Raw genomic sequence first — 21,943 nt, forward strand, 5'->3', positions numbered from 1 at the left:
CTGGTCTGGTGTACGAGTCAATAATAAAAATGGTTTTGGTAATTAAATATTCATGGTTAATAGGCCCAATGGCCTGTGATGGGATATTAGATGGGGTGGGATCTGAGTTACCCAGGAAAGAATTTTCTGTAATATCTGGCTGGTGAATCTTGCCCATATGCTCAGGGTTTAGCTGATCACCATATTTGGGGTCGGGAAGGAATTTTCCTCCAGGGCAGATTGGAAGAGGCCCTGGAGGTTTTTCACCTTCCTCTATAGCATGGGGCACGGGTCACTTGCTGGAGGATTCTCTGCTCCTTGAAGTCTTTAAACCACGATTTGAGGACTTCAATAGCTCAGACATAGGTGAGAGGTTTTTCGCAGGAGTGGGTGGGTGAAATTCTGTGGCCTGCGTTGTGCAGGAGGTCAAACTAGATGATCATATGGTCCCTTCTGACCTTAGTATCTATGAATCTATAAACAAAACAATAGCTTCCAGAAGCAAAAGTTACAAAGCCAGTCAAGGATGTTGTGAGTAGAGCTATACATATATTTGAGTCTGATTCTCTTCTCTTCTGTATAGGTTCTTATACCACCTTCATCACTGTACTATCCAAGAACTACACCCACAAAGGGACTTAGACACCTAACTGCCACATTAGGTCCCTCACACTGTCATTTAGGTGCCACTGAGATCCTCAAAACCCTGATCAACTGCCACCTAAACCTGGAGGTGCCTAAATTTCTGGCAGCGGGCATGAACAAAGCTGCCCAAGTCCTGATGGTGCTGTTCATCTCAGCGCCTAAAGCTCCAGCAGGATTCTCAAACTGGGGTTCCCTCACTTGTGGGGGCCTGATCCAGTAGGCATCCTCAGAATATATACCTAGTGTGCATAAAAGGTTGTTCTCACTGTAACCAATATCCCAGTGGTTAGTGTGGTCAGCTGGGATGTAGGAGACCTAGGTTTAAATCTCTGTTCTGCCTGATTTGGAGCAGGGACCAGAACCTCGGTCTAAACACTAGACTATGGAGTAATTCTCACTCTGGTCCAATACATATTTTAGAGACTCACCCCAAAATATCCAACAGTTTGCTGAGTAGAGCATTCACATGGGAGACCTGTATTCAAGTCAGGCAGAATACGGATCCAAACCTAGGTCTCCACCACCAACTGTAAACACATAAAGCCAGGCTCAACACTTAGGATCCCAAGCAGAGAGAAGTACCTCCAATATGCCTGTGTTAGGTGCTTAGTTCCCTTTGGGGGCAGGACTTAGGTCCACCTCTCGACTTCAGCATTTCCTACTAGCTAGCCTAGGCAGTTCCTTGCTCAGTTTCCTGGCTTCTGTGAATCCCATTCTTAGACACTTAATGCTCCTCATGATTGTACTGGGAGCTTAGGCTCTAAACTCAGGGTTGTGGATTCCACGAGATGGGAGAGTGCCTAAAAGTTAGGTATTGCAATGCCTTAATTCTTTTTGTGGATCTAGCCCCAAGTTTCTTCAAGGAATGTATTACACAATGTGTCTAACATCTGTACACATGGTTTGTTCTCTCTCTCATCCTCTCCCCTATGTGCAGTGTTTTATTTACTAGGGTTTTGGTTTGGGGTTTCTAAAGGTACACTCTGCTAGTTGTTTATGTTAGAGAAGGCAGGTCAAAGATATGCACCTTGCACTTGGAGCAGTAGGTGGTGAGGTTTGTGAGGGTCCTTAATTTGCAGGGGGAGTTTGTTCCACAGTCTTGGACCACCTCCTCAGAAAGCTCTGCCTCCTGCACAGACTAGCTTTACGCTAATGGTAGAATGTTCCTTTGTGCTAAGGTGATTAGCCCAAATGTGTTAGTTGTATCCCCTTCAAATATTAATCAGAACCGCTCTGTGCTCAGTCACAAATAATGAATTAAATACTGTACAAGCCAAATATAATAGAAGATGTGGACGTTTATCACAGGCTAAAAATTGCAAGAGGCCCTAACTTAGTATGACTTCCAAGCCAAATCCTCTTGAGTGGGTCATTTCAAACTTAGCTGCCTAGGGAATTCTTCCTTTGAAAAACGTAAGCACCGAATGAGTTTAGGTGCCTAGAGGGTTTGGCAGGAGTTTTGTGGATCACAATAGGGAATTAGGTGTCTAAATCTGAGTTTAGTCTCCTAAGTAGCTTTGTGGATTCCACCCTTAGTCTCTCTGGGTACGTTTACACTACAATGAAACACCCATGGCTGGCCTATGCTGGCTGACTCAGGCTCATAGGACTCAGGCTAAGGGGCTGTTTAATTGTGGTATAAACGTTTGGGCTCAGCTGGAGCCCTGGTTCTGGTACGCGGTGAGGGGGGAGAGTGAAATTTCGAAATACCTTCCTCTTAAACTCAGGGTAAAGCCAAATAGCCAGAATGAATGTCTTTCTCCAGCTTGCCTCCAGCTTGATCTTTGAGCCAAGTAAGAATCTATTCTCAGATATAATTTAGCCATTGTTTTGGGGAATACCCATTCCCCTTAGTGTCATTATCAGCTGCCCAGTTACCATATATGGTAGTTGAATGAGCAGAGCTGAAGGCTATTCTGGAGAAGAAGGCAGCACCAAATTCCATATCTTGTGTCCCAGAGCCTCTGAGGAGAAGGGATTTCCCCCAAAGAGTTGTGATTAGCATCTGGAGCTGCAGAGGGCAGGAATCTATGAAGTTTTGTAGGCCAGGGAGCCACTAAGGCTATTTGCAGCTAAAGCAAACCCTTAAGTATGTCTGAACTATTTCTGACCTCTGTTAGATAGCATATCATACGCTATGACTTGGTTTCTCCATTACTGATCTTACATAGTTATTATTTTGACTTCAACATTTTGGAGCAAATAGGAATTTTAAGCACATTAGTATTTCAGGCTGGTGAAAAAAAAGCAGTTTTGTAACTATATTAATCATTTTAGGTATTTCCTATAATCTTTGAATTATACATTCAAGCCACCTAGTACATTTTGAAAAGGGCATACGTTGTAATATAATATTTTGGCACTCCACTATAAAGTATAAATCTGAGATACTATGTACATATGCACAGAGAAATCCCCCAGAACATGGTATATGAAGTTAACAAACAGCAATCTAGAGATTCCCTTGATAGTGTTTGCATTTACTTAGCTTCATCAGCTAGTGAATAGCACTGCACTGCAACTGAGCAAATCATCCATAAAGTACATAAATAATTAGGGTTTGTTTGTAGTCATAAAATATTGAGACTCCCAATTTATTACTATATTTTAAATTTATCTCCATTGTACTGCAATGAGCTAACAGTTTAAACAAATTGGACTTATGGTATTGGTATCAAGAGCTCAATTATATTGATTACATTGGTAAATTCTCTTAAAATGGGTTAAGTGGTGCATTGGCCTCATACTAGTTGTCTGCACAGAATGAATTTCACCATCTGGGGTGAGTTGGGTCACCCTATAACTGGACATAGTCCCCTGAGAATACAGATTATCTCTGCATGATTACTGTTGCCAATGTCTTAAAATGACTCCCAAAATCAAACTCCATACCTTGGTCATCCTTGTAATACCAAATAACACAACAATAGTCATGAAAAGTGGCTAACATCGCTGAGCGGAAGTAAGTTTGCAATAGAAAATAACTTTACTATAATATGCTGTATATCAGAAAAGTATGTACCAGAGGCTTTGAATAAAAAGCAAATGTAGTCACAGGAAACCTGTTAGGCTATCTGTGTATCATTTGGTATATGTACTTCCTTCCTAATAGTTCACTACTAGGCTGCAAAAGCCCTGTCAAAATGTGCTTATACATACAGACATTATCACTTTAGAGGACGGCACTTTTATTATCAGGTTATTTTCCAGTACATTTGGCACAGTTAAGGTAAGCATATTAACTTTATTTCCGAATAAAGAAAACAAAGTTGTACTGAATGCCTCAGCCATTGTCAGTGAGTTAAGAACTGACAGGAGGTCTAAGTAATCAACCCTGACTGGTGCACAGTTTTCCCCTGGGACATCTGTTCGGATCCTACAATGCGTCTCACTGGCATGGATGTAGAATTACTTTCAATAAAGATTTTATTTCAAGCTTGGATGATTTCTCCCCAAATATCTTGTCACTAAGGCAAAGTATATAATGCAATACCTGTTGTTGTGTGTGTGTGTGTGTGTTTTTAACTTCTGCAAGTAAGCTTTTGCAGCAGGGAAGGAAAGTGTAAAATGCTCAGCTAGGATCATTGCATCATAAAAATCAAAATTTAATATGTCAACACTGATTAAAAGAAATGCAATATGAACAATCAGGAAACTACTGTGTAAAGCCAACCCAAAAGCCTGCAACTGTAAAGCAAAGAGATCTGTTAACTAATGATATCCCTAATGCCAGTACACTCAGTATAGCAAGCAATTGAACCATTCCCATAACACAGGAGTGGGCAAACTCTTTGGCCCGAGGGCCGCATCTGGGAATAGAAATTGCAGGCCATGAATGCTCACAAAATTGGGGTTGGGGGTTCGGAAGGGGGTGAGGGCTCTGGTTGGGGGTGCAGGCTCTGGGGTGGAGCCAGAAATGAGGAGTTCAGCATGCAGGGAAGGGGAAGTAGGGTGTCGGGGGGGGGAGTGAGGTTAGGGCTCTGGCTAGGGGTGCGAGCTCTGGGGTGGGGCTGAGGATGAAGGGTTTGGGGTGCAGGAGGGTGCTCTGGGCTGGGATCAAGAGGTTCAGAGGGTGGGAGGGGGATCAGGGCTGGGGCAGGGGGTTGGGGCACGTGGGGAGGCTCAGGGGTGCAGGCTCCAGGTGGCAATTACCTCAAATGGCTCCCAGAAGCAGTGGCATGGCCCTTCTTTGGCTCCTATACAGAGGCGCAGCCAGGCAGCTCTGCGCGCTGTCCTGTCCACAGGCGCTGCCCCTGGAGCTCTCATTGGCCATGGTTCCCATTGGGGAGGGGGCAGCATGCAGAGGAGAGACCCCTGGCTGCCCCTATACGTAAGCGCCGGAAGGGGCCATGCTGCTGCTTCCAGGAGCTGCATGGAGCGGACCCCGACCCTACTCCTGGCTGGAGCGCCAGAGCGGGGCAAGCCCCAGATCGCACTCCCCAGCAGGAGCTCGAGGACCAGATTAAAATGGCTGGTGGGCCGGATGCGGCCCACGGGCCATAGTTTGCCCACTACTGCCATAACAGTTTACTTCTGAAGTTAAGACGCTCCATTTCCATGTGCCTGACTACGTATAGGAAACAGATATTAGCTAATTTTGGGATACTTACTGGTAAAGTGAATCAATGGAATATGCAGATTTTTACCCACTAAATGAGGTTATAGGAATTTACATATTGGCTCAGACCAATAGTCCATCTAGTCCAGTGACCTGTATTTGACAGTAGCCAGTACCAGACGTCAGAAAAGATGCAAGCCACTTCAATGGACAAGCAAAGAATAATGTATCCATAGAGGAAGTTTCTTTCTAACTCCAGGGTTTTAGTGGCTGTCCCCAGAAGAATAAGGAAGTGTAATCATGTATACATTTTTATCCCATCTCATGTAACAACAGAGTTTTCATTATCCATATACATCTCTAATCTTTTCGTGAATCCTGCCAAAGTCTTGGTCTCAATATCTTGTGTCAGCAAGTTCCATAGGTTAATTATGCATGTGCATAATGCTGTAAATGAGCTATACTCTGCCTAGTTGCGAGATTATTTTTCTCCTTGTTTACTTTTGATTACTCCTTGATTACTTTTCTCCACGCTTTGGAAGAAGCTGTGATGCTCTTTACAACAACCCCCCCCCCCCGAGAGTAACACTCTGTACTGGTGTAAATTGGTGTAGCTCCATTGCCTTCAGGGAATAAAGCAGGCATTCTACCAGCTGAGGATTTATGTTTCAAAAGCTGAGCCATTTGTTTGTTCTAATCATTCTGATTGGTTTTGTTAATGTTCCCTCATGTTGCTCTTTAGTCATATTATATTTTGCCCAGTCGCTGCAAGAGTGGCAGAATCAGACTCTTAAAATTAACTTTTTAATCTAATTTAAAATAAATAGTAAATAACATTGCCAAAATCAGTTTCTCCAAAAGCAGGGACACCCTCCTCCCCCAACATTTGAGTCAAGGTAGAAGTTTCAGTAGCCATATAGGGCTGATGACACAAAGTTGAACAGTTCTGATTCCATCTAATACACATTAGCCAGCTCACTACAATATATAGTGAATTACCAATACTAAATAATTTCCTTTGGGAAAATTTAAACTGATTTACCTTTATAGATTTTGGTGTATGTTTCAGTAAGAACACTTTTCTATTTTAAAGTGCTAAAGGAATCAGTGTCACCAGGGGGAAGGATTTACCTCTTTCTTAGTCACTCACACAAAGTACCCGTCTTTACAGATGGTTTGTTTGAAGGGGTTGTCACACTCACCATGACTCCCAAACTTCAAAATCAATAATGATTTTACCGTTAGTGTCTGAAAACTGTAAGTTTACATAGAACTGGAGAGCCATTTTCACTATAAGGTAATGACCTTAACTGTATAGTTGTCCTACAGTCAATTACATCGCTTCCAGCTTCCAGTTACCATGGCAACAGCCAAAGCACAAATTTTAAAAAGTATTTTTGCTTATATAGCTGTCCTTGATATTAGAGTTTTCCAATCAGATACTTTACTGTTTTAATACATGACTAATTCTTTTCATTATTAATAATGAGATCTGTATTTTCAATATGAGTTTCTTTTGGCTTGTGATCTTAAAGCATATAAAACATTCTTTGAATTAGCAATTCAACTGACTTTTTGGAGGGAAAAAAAAAACTTAGCACAGCATAAGGCTCAACAATTTTTTTGACGAGGTTCCAACATCTGTAGCACTGGATTATAGATTGTTTCTAAAATAATCTTAAATGGATGGATCATTGCTCCTTCCATTTGGGCTTGACAAAAAGTAGCTCTGGCATTTCCTTTCCCTTTTTATGTTGTCGGCTGTATATCATGTTTTCTGCTCTTGCCAAAAATGAATTCTTGCTCATTTTAACCTTTTTTTTTAATAAACTGAATTTCACTTCACAGCTACAGGAGTAATTTACACTGTGGATATAATACAGCAACCATAATTTCATTGATAAATAATTTCTTTTTTGAAAGAAAAAGGTATAAAACCACAAAGTCATAATTATTTTCCTCAAATTGTACTGGATTAAATAGCATTTAAAATTGCCTTTCAAATAAGAGTTATTTTTTTCTCTAGGTCTAATTTATATCAGACTCAGACCAGGTTGATAAGTAGTTCATATTTTTGAAGATGATAATCACAAGTCAGCAATACAGCCACTATTATACAAAAAAAGCTTTTACTTCAGCTTTTATTCATCATTAATGTTACATTAGTGCGGAGAGGTCCATCTAAAATGAGTGCTGCCCATGCCATGTTCTGTACACAAACATAGTGAGAGACAGTCACTGCCCCAAAGCACATAAGAACAGCAATACTGGATCAGACCAATGGGCCTGCTAGTCCAGTATCCTGTCTTCTGACAGTTGCCAGTGCCAGATGCTTCAGTGGGAATGAACAGAACAGGACAATTATCCAGTGATCCATCCCCTGTCATCCAGTCCAGCTTCTGGAAGTCAGAGGTTTAGGGACACGCAGATCATGGGGTTGTGTCCCTAGCCATCTTGGGTCATAGCTATTGATGGTCCTATCCTCCATGAACTTAATTAATTCTTTTTGAACCCATTAATATTTTTGGCCTTCACAACATCCCCTGGCAATAAGTTCCACAAGTTGACTGTGTGTTGCATGAAGCAGGACTTCCTTATGTTTGTTGTAAACTTGCTATCCCAGTTCTTGTGTTATGAGAAGGGGTAAATAACACTTCTCCATTCACTTTTTCCACACCATTCATGATTTTAGAGACTTCTAGCATAGCCCTCTTCTTTGTCTCTTTTCTAAGATGAACAGACCCAGTCTTTTTAATCTCTCCTCAGATGGACGATGTTCCATACCCCTAGTCATTTTTGTTGCCCTTTTCTGTACCTTTTCCAATTCTAATATAACTTTTATGAATTGGGGTGACCAGAACTGTACACAGTATTCCAGGTGTGGGCGTACTATGGCTTTATAAAGTGGCATTATAACATTTTCTTTCTTATTATCTAGCCCTTTCCTAATGGTTTCCAACATTCTGTTAGATTTCTTTTATTGACACTGCACACTGGGTGGATATTCTCAGAGAACTATCCACAATGACTGAACTTAGAATCTATAGAGGCAAGACAGACAAACTGTGGGCAGGGAAAGAGCAATTCAGAGAGGTAAAGTGACTTGCCCAAGGTCACACAGCAGGTCTGTGAGAGAGTTTGAAATAAAACTCAAGTCTCCTGACATGTGGTCCACTGCCCCTGTCCACTGTTAACATAACATTATGACACCACTAGTTATTTATGTAGGGCTCAAATGGATCTTTGTGTTCAGGGGATGTGGCCCAGGAAGAGCACAGGGAGTCATTCTGCCTTAGAGAGACAGTATTCCTTCCTGGGTATTTGGAGGCAACACTTCTGCTACTACACACCTTAAGAGGTTGCAACATGCTATCCCTTAAGTAATGGCCTGCAACTGCAGGCTGATGCCATGTGAGGACTGAGCAAGGGAGGGAGCGGTATTTAAATATTTAGGACTAGATTGACAAAAGGGACTGAGGCTCAGCATGGCAAGGCCTAATGTTTAGGCATCCTACCACCAAGTGGAATCCACAATCCCAAGTTAGGACCCAGGCACCTATCCAATTCATGGGGAGAGTTAGGTGGCTAAGAATGGGATTCATACAAGCTAGCACCCTGAGCAGGAAACCATCTAAGGTAGCCAAAAGCAAATGCCGAGGAGAGGGGTGTGACCTAAGCCTCGCCTGTCAAAGAGATTTTGGCACCTAAGTCCAGGTCAGAGAGAGATGCCTGTCACCACACAGGATTCACAGCTATGAACTCTCTCCTGAAGTCAGATGCCCAAGCTCTTTTTCACAAAAAATGGGGGATGGGATGTTTTTCCCTTTATATCCTTTAGCCCAGTGGTTAGAGCACTCACTGAGAATGTGGGAGACCTGGGATCAGATTTCCCCCACCTCCCCTGTCTGTGTTGAACATAGGTCTTCCACATTACAGGTGAGTGTCCTAGCCTCTGGGTTATAGGTACCTTGGGGTAGGGCACTTTTGAAGCTGTTCCACTTTGTATGACTAATTAAATATTCATTGGGCCAGAGAAAAAGTAAGAATGACTCTATAACCCAGTGGTTAGGACACTGCTCTGGGCTGTGAAAGACCCAAGTTCATCTCTATGTCCAGTGAATTGTTAAGTATTTTATATCATACAGAACAGCTTCAATAGGAGAGGTTCAGAGAGCCCTTCCTATTGTATCATATAGCCCAGTGGTTAGGATACTCGTTTCCCCTGAAAGAGACCTATCTTCAAGTTGCTGCTCCACATTGGTCAGAGGCTGGGATTTTCTGGGTGAGCGGTCTAACCACTGGATGAAAGGTTATAAGGGGAGCTCCAGCTCCTTCTCCATCACAACTTGTTGGTGCAAGGCCCAATCTGGTAGGTGGCCTCTGAGCACACCTACCGGATTGGGCCCATAGGGAAGAAGTCAGGACAATGCCTAGTTTAAGGATCTCACTAGGGCTTAGATGTGAGCTAGGCACCCAGCCATCAGAATTTAGCTGGAAGCACACATGCTCAGTAGGCACCCGGGGGACTATATTAACGAAAATTTAAGCACCAAGGGAATTCAGGTGCTTACAGGAATACCATGGGTTTTGAAGATTTGGGCACTAAGTAGCGGTTAGGTGCCCAAATCCCTTTTGTGGATCTAGCCCTGAGTTACCTCTCCCAACAACTTACATGTCTGATTTAAAGCCCATTGCAAATCAGTGAAAGTCTTTCCAGTGGCTACTCTGGGCTTTGGATTAGGCCATAAAGCCCAGGTCCTCAAAAGTATTCTATATCAATTGGAGTTAGGTGCTTAAATAACTTTGAATGGCTGGGCTTGTGGTCTTCTTCTTCTTCTCTCTTCATGACTTTGTCTTCTCCCTACCGTTCTCATTCCTCCCAGCCAACTAGATATTTTCTTCAACCCTATTCCTACCTCAGCCCAACTCTCGCTCTCTTCAAATAACTGCTCAGTTTCCTCTCTACTTCAAACTTTTTCTCTCCAAACACCATTGGTGATAGTCACATCAAGTGGTGATGCCTCATCACTTACCCCCCTCACCCTGAAACTCATCCTCCCATTCATCCACCCCAGCTCCTTGGCCCGCCTACCACATTCAGCCTCTGTCATTCCACACAACTTACACACTTCAGTCACCTCACCACCACTGTTGACTCACACTCCACTTATTTGCTGTCACTCCCTGACCCCCCTCCCCCACCTCATTTATCCTCTCATTCACTCCCTCTTTACTGCTCCACTTCCTATCTCACTGCCTCCCCATCCAGCCAAAATCATCTTCCTTGCCCATGACTTGGAATGTGTTACTCGCTGCTCAAATCTCTACCCTGGCTACCACTAACATGTCAAAGCACATGTAAAATTTTGCCCGTGCTTTAGAGACGCTGCACGTCTCTATCCCAGCCTATAACTCTTTTCTTGATTCTTCTCAGATCCTACCTCACCCCTTTGCTCCCACAAGGATGGCAGCATGCCAGAATGGTGCAAAGTAGCCTCCTTGAGGCCAAGGAGCTGGCTCTGGATTTTCATGTCTTACAGCAACAAACACAACGTTGGCACTTAAGAAATAATAATTGGCTTAGAAATTTACAAGGTTAGAAGCCAGTATTGTGGCTTGTTCCTTCATGTGAACATTAGTGTTTAGCTTTGCATATTTGGAGGATGATTTAATATTTTAATAATAGGCATATCATCTCACTCGATAACCACGGCAAGTGCTAGAGTGCTCACCCCTCAAAATACGCACAATGGACATATTGCACATGACTTTTCCCTGGGTGAAATGGACCCTCATAGCTTTGCCAATATAATGTTGTATACACTGATCTTGCAGAGATCATTTATGCATGTAATTTTTATCATATGAGCAGTCCAGATGAAGTCACCAGGACTATTCATGTGCTTAAAGTTAAGCAGATGAACAAATAAATCTTTGTAGGATCAGGACCTTATTAATCACCTGACAACTGCTTGAGTGGTATTAGGAAAAAATGTTTGTAGCAATAAATAACTAGGATAAAATGTATGACAGTGATCAGATGCTCGCACTTACTCAATTGGCACCAAAGCTATTAACAAGTAGTTTTTCTTCCTGACTTCTGACATTCTGAACCCCTCCCTGAGAAGAACAATGCTATGGTAATATTGCAATAGTGGAAAATATACTGTATTCTTTTTCATTTATAATAAAGATGTTATATTTTAAGAAACTAATAAGATGTTCTGATTCGTACCATATGGAGAGTGCTTTGTGTAATGGACACCACAGCTACACATATGAGACAGAACTACAGTAATGCTTCCTATTTATACATGCAAAAAAAACCTAAATGAGTGTTTGCGTTTAGGGAATGTGGTAAACTACAAGTCTGGCAGGGTTCCACTACAAGATAGTCTTCACTGCATGACCCACCCACTAACAGGAGAGAAATCTTTCTCTAAGGGATGGAATAGATGATGTCTCATGCAGCTTTTGCCACCATTAGTGTAGCTTACTGTAGCTTCTGCAAAAAGTATTTAGAAACAGAAGAATTTGTATTTTTTAATGTTTAAGGTTTTTAAAAGATACGTCTGATGAAGAAGGAAAGAGAGTACTAGAAAGTACTTTCCCCCAAAACATTCACTCTGCTTCTTAAGCCACTTCTCATTTCGGAATGACAAAAAGTCCTAAAACTACTCTGTTGTAAAGTGTTCATAAATGAAAAGCAGATCAGTGCATAGTTAAGTTCTGAAGGTACCTTTAGTCTGCATTCATGGGTAGGGGCTGACTATAATTTATTCTATTAAAAATGCATATATTAGACTCTTTCCACTCTACTACATTTTACATATTTTTAAAGAAAACAGATTTCTATTCACTGGGGTTCTCCAGGAAAGTATATCAGACATGTTGGAGTTTTGCTTTCATAAGGACTGTTCCAAAGCCCACTGAAGTCAATTGGAGTCTTTCCATTAACCTCACTGGGCTTTGGGGCCGACCCCTAGTGTAAGTTACAGTTTTTAAGTAGTTCTTTAAAAGACTATTCCACTCTCTGACTAGACAGTATGTTTCAAGATTATAGGCCAAGTCCCCAAGTGGTGTAAATCCATTGAGTGATGTAGAACTATGCTAATTTGCATCATGTGAGGATCTGGCCCAGTGGGTCAAATTTTCAGAAATGGCGACCTATACTTTATCCACTAAATCTGAGTTGTTCTTAAATCAGACTTCTTGATCCTTAAGGTCTTATCTGTAAGAATGCATGATTGTCAACATTTAGTATTAATACTGTAGCCAACAGCTTTATAAATTATACGGAAAACCAATATGTCTAATGCTGTAATCCTGAGCATTATTTTCCAAAGCCTTTAATTAAGATGGAGGGTCTTATTTTCTTTTAGGAAGCCTTATGTCAGGATAGACATGTCACACATACTGGTATACATTTTACCCTTCTTCTCAAAGTATCTTTTCATTCCTGCACCCCTTAGGTAACTGGGCTGAGACTGGCAGAAGTGGCAAAGGTTCATGTGATCTTTCATTTAATTTGTCCATGCACACCAACACTGCACCAGTACAGGAACGTGTGCTAACAGAAGCGAGTAGGTTCCTTCCAGGAGCCCCCCAACAAATCTGACTGTCTCCCAACCCTCAGGGCCTGATATTCATTCCCTGTGTCTAAATCCAGTCATGAGTGAACACAAACAAAAAATAAAGGGACTACATAAACTAGTTGTGTTTGGGTCCTACCTGAGTACTGAAATTCAGGCCCTAGATCTCAACCCAATTAAGGTCTTGCTGTCTACATATACATTTGCTTTCATCATTTGTCATGCTGCCAGAAGTTATCGACTCCTGTTCCCTCCTCGCTTTTTTTTTTTTTTTGATAATTTAACCAAATAAACATTACTGATAGGAGAATCAATAAAATGCATTTCTCTGCTTCAAATGCAATAGCGCCTCCTTTGACATCCCTCATCTTTAACCAATTCTTTCCTTTTGTCAACAGGATAGCAGCCAAGGAATCCGTGAATCTTATGTCAACACAAAGCTTAGGAATTGTATTTGGACCAACACTCCTTAGACCTGAAAAGGAGTCAGGGAACATGGCAGTGCACATGCTGTACCAAAACCAGATAGTTGAACTTATGTTAAGTGAGTACAATAAGATCTTCAGCTCTGAGGAAGACTGACAGACAGGGCCTGTTATTGAAAATGTTCACATCTGTCTTGACGTCTAATATTTTTACATTTCTGTAAACATATTTCTGAAATATTTCTTTTTCTTTCAAGTGACAGATGCCTCATTTTGTGAAAACTTAATGATGATTTTGTGTTTAATTTTCAAACATTGGAATAAAAAATATTGTCAACATTTGCTATATGTATTCTACATTAACCCTTTGAGAGTTTCATTCTGCGAAAACTCCAGGGCTCATTTTTCATCCCATTATTTTCAAGCTGGGTATATAGAATGTGGTCAAAAAACACAGGAAGTGCTGCTTACCAGCATATACAATGGCACAACAAGATAAACAGCAATGCAGATTAATGGTTTAAAAATATATTAAAAGCAATTAAATTAAAACAGACATGTTTCATCATTCATAACCGATTTTGGTGTAAATGTAACATACCTTTTCCCTTTGATGTATAGTGAGAGTTATGGAGACATGTTGAATGGTAATTTTTCCCCTAGCAAAAAGTGACAGTTCAAAACAGTTTCCAATGAATATGTTTAAAGAGAGAGAAAGAGAGCAAGCTGCACTTATTGCAGTATTATAAACATTCTGTCTGAAAAATTAGACACAAAATTAAAGCCTAGACATTTTGTCCTTAAATGCTGTACATGAAATTTAGAAATTGCATAACTGCTCATTTTTAATGTAACATCCATTTTGATTCTTCATCACATTGTACATCTTCCCTCTTTCCCTAGCTATGTCATGTTATGTAGAATTTTTATTATGCTCCTGAGGATGCTTTATTGGTGAACTACATTAAATTCATCTAGAAAGAACTTTAAAAAAAAGCCTTTTCATATGCCCTTAGGATTACTTGGCTAGACTTGAATCAATTTATGCATTTGATGGTTAGTTTCAGTTGTCATGGATAAACAAAAGGGTAACTGTCTCAAATATATCAAATATTGTTTTATTTTGAAATGTATGTTTCCAGCTATAAACATCTTCTACCCTGTTTTGTAAAAGTATTCTGCTGATAAAATGTACACTTATGTTTGACAGCTTTTTAATCAAGTTCAAAGAGAATAAATAAAACTAATCCAGTGTGGTAAAGAGTCTGTCTGGTTATCGATTTTTCATAAAATGAAAAATAAACCATGTAAATAAAATGTGTGAAACAAAGATCTAGAAGCAAATATTTAAAGCAATTAAAGACCCCAAAACACAGGATTAATGCATAGATCTGCTGTTCATGAGAGATATGTCTCAAGTATCACCCCTAACAGGTCATGAATTACAGTCGCTTTGTTCAACAGCATCTTACAAAATACCAAGTTGTTAAGCAGAAGAGGTTGCTCCTTAGAGTGATCATCTATGAGAATAAATGTATAATGATGGTGCTGCATCATTAAATAAGCACAGCAACATACCAGGTACTGTTTATAGGACTGGAAGAATGATGGTCAGAAACTCAGTGTATTCCTTAATAAATACCATTCACATTACAGCTTGTTTAGCCTAACCAAAAGAAGGCTGAGGGGAGATATGATTGCTCTCTATAAATATATCAGAGGGAGAAATACCATGGAGGGAGAAGAATTATTTAAGCTCGGTACCAGTGTGGACACAAGAACAAATGGATATAAACTGGCCATCAGGAAGTTTAGACTTGAAATTAGACGAAGGTTTCTAACCATCAGAGGAGTCAAGTTCTGGAACAACCTTCCAAGGGAAGCCGTGGGGGCAAAAGACCTATCTGGCTTCAACACTAAGCTTGATAAGTTTATGGAAGGGATGATATGATGGGATAGCCTAATTTTGGCAATTAATTGATCTTCAACGATTAGTGGTAGATATGCCCAATGGCCTGTGATGGGATGTTAGATGGGGGTGGGATCTGAATTACGACAGAGAATTCTTTCCTGGGTGTCTGGCTGGTGAGTCTTGCCCACATGCTCAGGCTTTACCTGATTGCCACATTTGGGGTCGGGAAGGAATTTTCCTCCAGGGCAGATTGGAAGAGGCCCTGGGGGGGTTTCGCCTTCCTCTGCAGTGTGGGGCACTGGTCACTTGCTGGAGGATTCTCTGCACCTCAAAGTCTTTAAACCACGATTTGAGGCCTTCAATAACTCAGACATAGATTAGAGGTTTGTTTCACGAGTGGGTGGGCGAGATTCTGTGGCCTGCGTTGTGCAGGAGGTCAGACTAGATGATCATAATGGTCCCTTCTGACCTTAAAGTCTATGATTCTATGATTCTACAGCCCCAGTTCACAGTCACTGAAGTAATTCCCAGTATTGTCCGCTGTGAAACGTTCATATGTTACTTGGAACCTGTAAGAGTCAGAAGACGTTATTCTTAAAAATACAAACAAAAGTTTTCCCTGGAGCATAAAGGTTCCCCTTAACTGCTTGGATGTGAAGTCTGCAGAAGCCTCAGTTTGGTGATTCCTGACTTAAAAGGTCGCTCTGTAATGTCTTCAGTGCTATCTGTGTAACTACTCATATGGGTCCCAACATTTTAGTATCTGAATGGGGCAGAGTCTATCTCTTCCTGTTAGACCTTGCTGTGGATCGTGGAGAGAAGCAAGGATGCCTTTGCAATCAGTGCACTCATATGTGACATTTCACAAGATACCATTTTTATCCCCCATCCCATTTAACAGCCACATGAATCCACTGGGGGAAATTATTGACTCAAATGCCAACCAGACTTAAAAACTCAGCTCCACATCCCCATGCCTACTTGAGAGCAGCTCCTCAGGATGAAAAGCTGCTGTTGCTGAAACCAGCAAGACAGAGATAACAGCGGAAAGAGAAGAACTTTGGAAACCATGATGATAACTTTGACTTCACCCTCTGCTGAGAGAGTTTGTTCTCAATCAAGTAAATTCACAACTTTGTGGTCCTAACAGGACTCCTGGATAGATATGGCTACAGCTTCCAAAACGCCTCCTTCATCAGTGGCTAGCCACGAGGCTGGAGCAAATACTGTCATCTTATGATCTGGCCACAATGATCCAGGTCTTCATGTCCTCCAGGTTGGATTACAACAACTCACTGGGCCTATTTCTCCACTGTTTTGCTCCTTGGGCTGTCATTTAACACTGTGTAAGTGGATACAAAGCCCCTCTGATTTGACAGCATGTGAGACCCACTTTTCACTAACCTTTACTATGACTAAGTGACGACACAAGGTGCAAGGAAGTGGCGAACTGGGGAGGATTTTCCAATGCTTGAGAAGCTTCAGTCAGGTCACATTGCAGCAGCCTGGCCCCTGAATGAACCTCATCATTAGAAACACATCACTGTTCTCTGTGCTCCACACTGGCTACCAGGTCACGTTCTTCAAGATCTCGATTCTGATCTTTTAGACCGAGTAGCATGCTATCTACAGAAGACAACCACTCTCTCTCAGACCACAAACTTTCCCAACTATGCACCAAGAGTCAAACTCATGTCTGGCAGAGCTTTCTCTGCAGCTGGCCCAAGAGTATGAAACTCTTTCTTCCAGAATGAGCACAGCCACAGAAAAAGGCAGTCAAAAGAACAAGCAGGGGACTATAATCAGCAGTGTCAAAAGCATCAAAGAAGTGAAGAAGGATAAAGAGCAAAGGCCTTAATATTTCTCCAGGAAGGCCAAGTCAACAGGATTTTTTCTGTACAGAGCATCCTGGGATAGCAAGGCAGCCAAATGCAGCAGCCTTTGTACTGTGACTTCCATGGCTGACAGGAAGATCAGAGAACCTAAATAAATTTCTAAGAATGGAGATCAGAAGTGTCTTTTTTTTCCCTTTTATAAATACATTTTGTCATTTGTTGTTAAATTTCCTATTAAACTATCTGCAGAGCAGGCAACATATTCCAGCTGGTCTGCATGGGCATTCCATGCTCCATCAAAGCCAAAGACTCCTTCACAAGAGATATCCTGTTCATTCCAAAGCACACAAAGGATTAAGTTTATCAATTAGTCCATGGCCCATAGACCCTGAGTCATTTCATAGAATCACAGAATATCAGTGTTGGAAGGGACCTCAGGAGGTCATCTAGTCCAACCTCCTGTTCAAAGCAGGACCAATCCCCAATTTTTGCCCCAAATGGCCCCCTCAAGGATTGAACTCACAACCCTGGGTTTAGCAGGCCAATGCTCAAATCACTGAGCACCCCCAATTCACCACAAGAGCAGGTGCATCTTGTGCAGACCCTTGTCACAGTAGGCGCCACAGGCCCAGCTCCTCACCACTCTGTTAGTGTATCCCGTCACTTTGTTCCTCCTCTTCCTTTTTGCCTAGGCAGGAGCAGGAGCAGCACTGAAAGCATGGGAGAGACAGTCTCCCTGCCCTCAGTCAGAGTAACTGGACTCACTGTGCCCTTCCCCTCGCCCCCACCAGCAACCACCAAGTGCTGCTCAACTCTGCAGCCACAGGTTGGAGCTGCCAAATTGTAGAAAGTGTCTACTGAGCATACGCAAACTGAGATGTTTGGATGCCCATAACTTAGCCAAATTTGGTGGATTTTTCACAGGATGGCAAAAGGCACATCACTGGCACCATCGTATATCTCAAGTCCCTCTCCAAAGTACGATACGTGCTAACACGTCTCAAAGAAACATGCATGAATTTTTTAACATGAACAAAACCACATATTTTCCCCTAGCCTCATTCAGAGAAACAGCTGCACCATTTTTGCTAAACTTGTCCAAAAAAAATTCAGCCTGAGGCAGAAACCCAGCACGGAAAATGCCAGCCCAAATGGTTAAAGATTGGCAGAGTTATAAGCCGCTGAAAACCAGGAAAATGGAAAGTGTGGAGCAACCTTAACTACAGGAGGCACAACCAACTCTGCCTATAAAACTGGAATTATATTTTGCATAATACTAAGTCTTATTGGCACTATTGTGGCTAAGTACAGTACACATGTAAAGTGAGTCAGCAGATTCAACACTAAAGTCATCGGCCCTTCCTGCTCCTCCTTTAGTTCCTGAGTGTTCAGACTGCAGCATTTACAGCAAAAGAAGCCAACCTTGTGTAAGATAGGCAGAATCAAAAGCCAGGCTGGGCTGCTTTCACCTCAGAACAGATAACTGTGCGTGGAACCCACCTTACTGCACGGCTTCCGGCCACCTACCTCCAAAAAGCTACCAGTGGGCCTATGAGGCCTGAATCGCCACTGTCTTACACCTTGTGTGTGTGTCATTTATACCTTTGCAAAGTACCAGCTCAGAATCCACACTATTTAACACCTACACATGATAGCACTTAAAATACTCTTAAATAACCTTTACAGCGTACCCCTTCAGAACAGACACAGAATTATTTAACGTTTATATTTTGGTACTTTCTGGAAGCCAACCAAGTTGACAGTCTGGTTATGCAAGTGCTGTATGGATACAGGATAAGATTTTTTTTTTCAAAAGCATGCAGGATTGGCCTAACTCTGCTCTCATTGAACTTCCAGGAGTTTTACAGAGCAGCATTTCATTCAGCCCCTCTTCTATGCTCTTCTTAAGATTGATTTCAATTTAAAGGAGCTTGATAATTGTGACTTTAATAGGTTTTGCAGCCTGTGGGGAGGGACAGGAGTGACAGAACTTCCAACCCTCTAAATGCCTTCAAATACTCCACATCGGATCACAAATTAGTTTGCCAAGGGCTTGCCTAATGATAGGGCTGAGTGGTAAAAATTCAATGAGCCTCTCTACAGAGATTCTCTCATGCCTGACTCAATTTATGTTGTTTATGACAAGGTGTTTCTGGACTATGGATGTGTGTGAAGTGCAGAAATGATTGACTTTTTGCTGAATTATACACCAGGGTTGCCGGCAATAGTAGAGAACTGGACTCAATGATCCACCTTTCCAGCCCTATGTTCTTCTGGTCCTTGTAATGGTTTTAAACTGCTATTGAGCATGCTCAGTAGCTACCACAACATCTGCTATGGAGTTTCTGGCCCTGTGTAGCTGTGCTTTCTGCTCTTGAAAATGTGAATTGCTGTCTAGATCAGACCAGTGGTCCCACTAGTTCAGTAGTCTGTCGCCAACAGCAGCCATTATGCTGAGAAGATGCAAGAAACCCCATAATTATGAATAACCTGCCTATAGGAGATATTTCTTCCCAACCCAGAAAGTTAGTGGCTTTCATCCCATACACGTTTTTATCCTACTGTAACTGTTATTATCCATAGAAGACTATAATGCATTTTTTAATCCTACAATGTTCTTTGTCTCAGTGATCTCTGGCAAGTTCCGGAGGTTAATTATGCACCCTGTAAGAAAGTATTTTACTCATATCATAGCAGTTTTAATTTCTTTGGCTTTTAGTTTCACTGTGTGTCCTTCCCATTGTTCTTGTTTTATGGGAAAGACTAAATAGGAGTGTCTGACTGAACTCCTCTGTACAATTCATTGTTTTATATACCTCTATCATATCTGCTCTTCTCTAAACTAAATAGTCCTAATCCATTTAATCTCCCCTCACATGGAAGATTTTCCAAGCTGCTAATAATTTTCACAGCCTTTCACTGGACCTGCTCTATTTCCACTATACCCTTTATGAAATGGGGTGAACAAAACCCACCGTACTAGAGGTAAGTACATCCCTTACATTTATATAATGGCACTGTAACATTTCAGTATTATGCTCTTTCCTTTTCTTAACGTAGACAAATATCTTCTTGGCTTTTGCCTGCTATTATGCATTGAGCTGCCCACAGTGGCCCCTAGGTTTTTATCCTGAGTGGGAAACTGTTTATTTAGAACATATCAGCATGTATGGTACATTTCAATTCTTCCTTCCATTTTTGGGATCCCAAAAAGAGAACAACAAATTCCTTCTGCCTCCCCTCTCCTATTGGTACTTTTTCTAAAGCTCAAGGGGGGGAAAAGATTTTTCTCGTATAAAACTTATTAGGTTACACTAGTTTTCTTGACTTTCTACTCAGAAATCATGTCATCAAGGCCCTACGCAACACTGCTCCTCACTGCTTAACAGATATAGTCTCATCTCATCACCTCCTTGATTGCTCTGCTCACCAGTGGTCCCGGGTTTGTCCACTTCTCCCATAACGATCTCAGTGTTTTTTCCACAATGTACCTACACATGGAACTGACTTCTTGAGCTGATCCACAAAGCCAACCCTTTTCCTCTTCTAAATCCTACCTGCAGATCCACTTCTTCACTATACTTTCCACTGTCTTGCCAACCCTCCTGTTATATAATGTGTAAACTGAATTTGCAAGCACCATGGGGCAGGGATCATTTTAAAATTAGTATTAATAATAAGAAGTGTGCCATTTGATAATCTACATCCATCTACTACACTCCTTGTTTGAACACGTAATAATATAAAAGGCTGTAAATAATGCTGTCATGAACTGGCTGGTGCATGCATAGGGCTCTGCCCTCTGTAGATGGAATCAATTGTGTGTCTCGTCCTTTCCTGCTAATAACGGAGATTCTCTGTTACCTCAAGCAGTAGGGGTCTGCCGCCACAAGCTCTTCCAGTGAATTCTGTCCTAATGTGCAGCACAGTGATAGCCATAAACTCTTAGCGTGCCACAGATTTGTTACAATGTAAAGTGTGAGTGACCTGATCTCCAGCAAATAATTACCCTTAGATAAGAAAAGCAACCACCCAGTACCTCTGTATGGCACTTTTATGTCATATGGCCCCTTTGCCACAGTCTCTAAGTACCTCACAATCTTTAATGTATGTATCAGGCTCACAACCCTCTATGAAATACTATTACCCTCCTCTTTACAGAAGTGGAACTGAAGCTACAGATCATCAAAGGTACTTAGGTGCTTAACTGCCATTGAGCTAAATACCTTTTCGGATCTGAGTCTAGGCCTGGTCTACACTATGGGGATAAGTCGACCTAAGTTCCGCAACTCCAGCTACATGAATAATGTAGCTGGAGTTGACATAGCTTAGGTCAATTTACTGCAACTTACTGCAGTGTCTACACCACACTGCATGGACAGGAGATGCTCTCCGATTGACTTCTCTCACTCTTCTCATTCTGGTGGAGTACCAGAGTCAACAGGAGAGTGATCTGTGGTCAATTTAGTGGGTCTTCACTAGACCCTCTAAATCAACCCCTGGACCATCAATCACAGGAGCGTCGATCCCCGGTAGGTGTAGACATGCCTTTTGTGACTAGCCCAAGCTTATGCAGGAAGGCTATCGCTAGACAGGGAATTGAACCCAGGTTTCTTAAGTTCTAATTTAGTACCTAACCATCCCTCCTCACACCATAACTAGCCTGAGAATGGTGGAACTTTTATGCTGATATAGGTTAGTGCAACAGAAGAACTTACAGCCAGGGTCCAAACCCAAACTGACACACAATAAACTAGAGTCATGCATTTGCACTTCTTTCTTTGTGGAAGGATAAGAAAAAAATAAAAACTGAAGATGAACTCCACCGGATTTCTGAATGTGTATATATATGGTTTACTTTACGATATAGTTTACTTTACTATAGATTGAAGACAAAGAACTAAAAAACATATTTCATAAACTGTGTTATTTTTCAGTTCAGATTCCTATTCATGTTTAAGACAAGTGTGAGGCTACAGATGTAGAGCACTTTCTTC

At 41.5% G+C, this 21,943-nt stretch overlaps 1 protein-coding gene across 1 annotated transcript in view; it reads left to right on the top strand.

The window, feature by feature from the left end:
- ARHGAP15 (Rho GTPase activating protein 15) overlaps positions 1-14,416 on the top strand; it is a 467,991-nt gene extending 453,575 nt beyond the window's left edge. The window contains exon 14 of the mRNA XM_084643055.1: positions 13,173-14,416. Coding sequence (XP_084499181.1) covers positions 13,173-13,356 — 184 coding nt within the window. The 3' untranslated portion in view covers positions 13,357-14,416. The remainder of the gene's footprint in view (positions 1-13,172) is intronic.
- The last annotated feature ends 7,527 nt before the right edge of the window (positions 14,417-21,943 follow it).

Source organism: Lepidochelys olivacea, assembly GCF_965140295.1.
Source record: "Lepidochelys olivacea isolate rLepOli2 genome assembly, chromosome: 11".
In the NCBI taxonomy this organism is placed as follows: Eukaryota; Metazoa; Chordata; order Testudines; family Cheloniidae; genus Lepidochelys; species Lepidochelys olivacea.